General features: G+C 36.7%; 1 protein-coding gene across 1 annotated transcript in view; it reads right to left on the bottom strand.

Annotated features, from left to right (window-relative positions):
- Positions 1–354: 354 nt before the first annotated feature.
- The window catches only part of LOC113828446 (dolichyl-diphosphooligosaccharide--protein glycosyltransferase subunit STT3B), a gene marked incomplete at its 3' end in the record, with an annotated part of 7316 nt that continues 1436 nt past the window's right edge, over positions 355–6234 (bottom strand). The window contains 5 exon segments of the mRNA XM_070119759.1: positions 355–533; positions 789–960; positions 1251–1515; positions 1641–1818; positions 2719–2937. Coding sequence (XP_069975860.1) covers positions 355–533; positions 789–960; positions 1251–1515; positions 1641–1818; positions 2719–2937 — 1013 coding nt within the window.

Here is a 6234-nt window from a genome sequence, read left to right as displayed (position 1 = left end):
AGAAAGAGAAGAAAGAAAGAGAGAGAGAGAGAGAGAGAGAGAGAGAGAGAGAGAGAGAGAGAGAGAGAGAGAGAGAGAGAGAGAGAGAGAGAGAAACAGACAAGAGACAGAGAGAAACAGACAAGAGACAGAGAGAAACAGACAAGAGAGAGAGAAACAGACAAGAGACAGAGAGAGACAGACATGAGACAGAGAGAGACAGACATGAGACAGACAGAGAAACAGAGAGAAAGGAATTAAGTAGAATGAAAGCAAAATTACATGATCAAACAGAAGAAAATTCAATGGTGAAATCAAAAGACCAGACTAAGAAACCAAAAACTAAAAACAATAACACTAAAAAACAAAACTTACTGAACACTCTTTCATCATTCACGTTCTTGATGCAATACCACAGACCAACTGGGAAGGTAGCGACTAAGATGTGCAAATCAAAGAAGAAACTGAACCACGTAGTAGGCTGGTGTTCTGAGACCGAAGCAATGATGGGGATATGGATTTTTGCGTATCCAGTGTCCCACAAGGAATAAAACCTGCATGGAATTTTTTAGGTGAGATGTATTACTAGTTTTGTGCATGCAATAACATTTTCACATTTATTAAATATTTATGTCATCTCAGGTTATACTCATACAAACAAATAGTTTAGGAATGTTTTGTATTAAAATACAGAGCAAATGCCTTTTTACTACAATTATGTTTCTACACATTTTTATAAATAAAAAAAATCTACTTCCTTTTTTTTTTTTTTTAACTAAGTCACCAAATCTAGAAGATTTAATGCAAACCTGCCACTCCATGGGGCAATGACACCCATCCAGGTAAGGCCCACAACTGCCAGGAATACAACACCTGCTGCACTCCCAGCAGCTACTATGAAGAAATGACGGAATTCAGCTCTTGACATGACACTCTGCATGTACTTTAACACGGCAACAGCATTCAAAAGGGCAAACACACCTATAGAAAAGATAAAATTCCTCAGTGAAGAGCTGTGTCACCCAATGAATAAGCTTTCTTCTGCACAGCTGATTAATAAAACTATTCAGTTTTTGTACCTACTAAAATCCTCCTACTGAAAAGACGGTAAATTTCTTATATACGAAATCCTAATATTTTGCATATACATATAAATACATTATCCTGTACATGAAAAAAATACCAATAACATACCACAAACAATTATGATTCTCATTTTTCTTTTCTGTTAAGTAATAAAAAGAGCAACAAAAATGCTTGCAAATACTTACCAGCTGCTGCCATGTGCTCAGAGGTTCTTATTGGCTGGAAACCAACAAAAGGAATCTGCATAGAACAAATCAGCCCCAGGATGTAGAAAGTTGTGTAGGCTGTATAGATGCGATGTGAGAAACGACCCATGAGCAACAGGGCAAAAACGTGCAGGGGGATGAGGTTAATGATGTATACGTAGCCACCCCATGCGCTCACCATATAAAAGTACGACAGGGATGCCATCGACGCCCAAAACAAACTTCCAGTCTTCACTGATTTCACCTGTCAAATCCAATATGCTTAGAACATGCACTACTTTATAAAGACAATCCTAAAACACAATTTCACAATCATTTTTCAAAAAATGTGTAACCAATGCAAACAATGCACAATACAACTGCACTGACCCAAAGAAAATAGGTGAACATGAGAGCAAAGATAGCGATGCCTTCATTATCGTAACTTCCTGCTACGGACCGGCTGATGTATCCAGGAACTACAGCTATGAAACAAGCAGCAAACAAGCCAGCTCCTGATGACCAAATTTCTTTAGTCAACAAATAAGTAGCAATTGCTGTCAAACCACTGTGAAAAAAAGAAAATGAATGAAAAAAATAAGAAACATGTGTTATACATCTAAATATAAAATGCATTTCTTTAGTCCTTCAGAAATCAATCAGTGAAAAAAAAAATTAACCTCTTTTATTACAGACTTACATGGTCCATCACACAGGGTGGAAGGGGGATCAACAAAATTTATAAAATTACATTTTGAAGTTTTGTAGTTTTATTTTTTTCACTGTGTGCATATTCTAATTGCTTTTTATACCAAATTTTGGTATAAAAAACTTTTTTTTCTGTATGTCTTGTTTAAACATCCTCCATTCCACTCTGATTTTATATATGAAAAAAACATACATTTACAAAATAATATATTGTTGAAAATGTTTGTCTTCCCCATTTTTTTCTTTAAAATATTGAAAAATACACAAAACTTTACTTTCTAAAACTGAGGGTGATACTTGGGGAGGGGAGCTCTCCATCTTTCTATTGGTATTATCATATATGAAATATTTTCGGAAATCACTGAACTAGGGTACACAGGTAGAGCAAAATCATCATTCATAGAAAAAAAATTAATTAAAACAAATGATATAATTACCTAGCAGCTATGGGTTAAAAACTGTTAACAAAGGAACAGCAAAGAAGCAAAGAACAGTATGTACTCCCAAATAATTACCAAATAACTTAAACCAAAAATCACAGAATAATCATTCTGTCTAGAATCTACTCTATTTATGATGACAATTCTGATGTTTCTGAGGTTGAACAATACACACTGCAATATGCTGATCATAAATGTTACCAAAAATTCTTTTATCAATTTCTAATGCCATTTTTCCAGCAATCAACCAAATTCTCATACAAAACAACAATGACAAATGATAACTTTATAATAAAATAATAAGAGCATCAATATCTCACCTGAAAATTGGTGCTAAGAAAACACAGATGTCACGAATATGTACAGGTATGTTAAGCATATTAAGAATGTAGTGTATGCTTCCCGAGGTGACCATCAAGCCTGGGTATACTGTGCCTCCTACAATTCTTCCAAGAGGATACCAGGCTCTCTCATCAAACCAATTGAGGAAGTTGTAGTATCCATGCTTGACCATATGAGCTGTTGCTCTGTAATTAAACCTGTGGGGGGAAAAAAGTCTTTGTTATACACTCCCTTCACATATTTCAAAATAAAGATAAAATATATATCTAACTATTGTGTCTGTGCTTAGGACTTCTAAGTCTAGAATACACAAAACCAAAAGGTTTTTAATATTAGCCGAGATGTTTGTGAAAGCATCCATCCATTCAAGAATTAGTAAAAATCAACTGTGATGAATTTCTGCTTTACTTATCTATACAGAGTACATACTTGTATTGGTATTAAAAAAAAACTTTCTCAACACATCATTCTTTGGTGATGTTGAATGATAGCTCTGATATATCAAAATGTTTCCTACAATTATTGCCAAATATTAGCAACATGGCTGTTTGACTTACAAAATTTCAGTTGTAGGCTTATGTATTATAATTCTCAAAACATTCTTATGGCAAACACATGTATTTCTGACGAAAATATACTTGAAACCAGTTAAATACATCTCTTGTATTATGAAGATATTCATTCATACCTTTCCACACATGACAACTGAAACCTTGACTTCGTTTATCCCCCCCCCCCAATTTCTCTAACCTTTTAAAAAGCCTGATGTGTGTGTTACTGTCCACGTTTCTACACTCTTCCCCAAAATTCTGATTTCCCATGATAGACCTCTAGTTTATCATACAGCCAATACAAACCAATATTTTTCACTTTATACAAAAACATTAAAGAAAATTTATGGATTTTGAAAATAGCATTCCACTGGAGGTCTACAAATGATGTGTATTTTCCAGTGTCATACACAAAATATCATAATGTATGAACTATATGAGAAATGGAAAAATATTAGAGATAAATTCTGATATGAAGTCAGCCAAGAGATAGAGGAAATTTAACTACTATCCGGGTGATGTGACCATCCCGTACTGGAGAAATCTGGGTCAAGGGTCGAGTGATATGAACATGCTGTCATCGGACAAAATGAGTGGAGGCCAAGTGACGAACTTACAATCATGAGCAAAGGCCAGGGTGATGGAAAATACTCATTATTAGTGCACAAACTTCTTGGAGTATAATCAAGACTCATTTGGCACTTAGAAGAGGGCTTTTGCACTATTTCCATCGATACACGAATATGGAATCCAATGTGTGTAAGCCATGACTGGAAGAGCACTGGCTCCTGCAAGTGAGTAATTTCCATGCTCAGCATCGTATTCTTGGCTGCTGTGACCAGCGGCGCAGGTTGTATTACGGAAAATTGAAAATTACGAAAATATGATAAATGTCACAAATAACCAAATACATACTACATATAGAAATGATATAGAGTCTGTGCAAAAAAAAATAAATAAAAAAAATCTATAACTATCTGGATGAAGCAAATCAAAAGACAAATATTGACATTGGAAAATGGCAAAAAAGCTTTAAAATTTTATGCAATATAACTTTGCAAAGGGGTGGTACAGAGTCTTGTCACCACTCATGAGTGTCCACGCACCTCCAGCCTACATGCCACATACCCATGATATTTGCCACTTCTGTAAAACACTGCCGGTATTTTCAACCCTGTGATTTCTGTGATGCAAACAGATCCAACGGGTTAAGGGAAAGTCACAAAAGAACAGAAAAACATTATTATAAGGTAGAGAAACAACCTGCCAAAAGTAGAGATACAACAACAGTAAGTCAAGTGCTTGCTGAGGCTCCTATATCCAGCAAATGGAAAAGAAACATACACCATAGATAATATGACAGGACTTGTATTAGTGGAGGCTGGTTGGTCTTTACGACAGTAATGAGCGATCACAGAACATTCTCAAATAGATGCGATTCTAGATTCAAGAGTGCGCGTGCACGCACATACACACACGCATACACACACACACACGCGCATACACACACACACACACACACACACAAAAAGTGGAAAGTGGAAAGTAGAGGACATTTACTTGAGACTGATGATGACTACTTCTACCACCACATGGGCATAAGCAAAAAGATGTTCAATGTAGGGTTAACACACAGATTGGCTGTGCACTGCTAGACAAGGTTCAGGTACTCAGCTAATTATCTGTTTCATGCTATGGCTAAACATACTTTCAATTGTTACAATAGATATCTTGTGTATTCTGCATCTTACTATTATCATTCTAATGCTCTCCAACTGTGATCCTACCATAAAGATTATCCATGGAATGGGTTTTGAAATTTGATAATGGTGAATTCCATTTAAAGTATACTTTCCTGATATAATAGTTTTAGTCCACAGTAAACAACTACTGGGAATAATATGGCCTCAAGTGATCAAGTCCTGACAGGTCTGACTTAACACAACCCAGCTGAGATGGAGATGAATATCCCCTGCCAAACCCTCTGTTCTAAGTTTTTGTGCTTATAATGGGAGTTTTTGACATTCATGTGGTGCTTGTACATGACGTTATTATTGAAAAAAGGCGTCACTAAAGAATCAATAACACTGACCTTACAGCCTTGAAGATATTCAATTAATGATCATTTTCATCAAATAAACTTGTCTTGCAAATGAATAACAAGTTATTTAATCATCCAAATAAATAAAAATAATATTAAAAGGAGGTGAGATTCACATGATCACTGAGGGAATACTGACCAAATTCTCCACTGCGCATGCACGGGGTCTCTCGTACCCATTCTGTGGGTACAAGTGTCATGATTTCATTGGCCAATTGTTTGGCAGTTAATTTAATAGCCAATGGGGAAACAAGGCATGAGGAAACTGCCAATGAATGAACAATAGCTAAATCAGAAGCTATGAAATTCAATTTTCAAATTAGTCTTGTCATGGCTTCCGTGTGTGTAGCGTGTCATATCAAACCATACCAAGATATAAAAAATATTTTAAAGACGATGAGGCTAGCTTGAAACTATTACATGAACACAGAGTGCTACTCTCTGAAGTGCTTTGCGACCAGCCATCCCTCATGCTCATACAGACCTCTCCGGCACTCCGGCTCCCGCAAGCCACTCCATTCATATTGACGACCCTCACCCGGCCCCTCCTCTGCATAGGTATGTTGTAAGGTATATTTTCACTCAAGTGACTAGATGTACAGTACTTTGCATGTGTGGGAACGACCACCCGATGCTGATTCTGTCCAAAGCTCTCTCCTAACATGAATACTTGGAGGATTCTTTGTTTTCCTGGGTGGGGGTGGGGGGCGACAGCCCCCCAACTGGGGGGTCGCAGAGGGCATAGCCACCTGCAGTATTTAATTCTCATACCTACAACCAACATGCCTGATGCCGAGTAGGTCCGAAAGTTTCCTGCCACGAATACGTGGAGGATACTTTGT

This window comes from Penaeus vannamei, unplaced genomic scaffold, assembly GCF_042767895.1.
Source record: "Penaeus vannamei isolate JL-2024 unplaced genomic scaffold, ASM4276789v1 unanchor615, whole genome shotgun sequence".
In the NCBI taxonomy this organism is placed as follows: Eukaryota; Metazoa; Arthropoda; class Malacostraca; order Decapoda; family Penaeidae; genus Penaeus; species Penaeus vannamei.
Note: the sequence above shows the minus strand (reverse complement) of the source record. Positions and strands in the feature narration are given on the sequence as shown.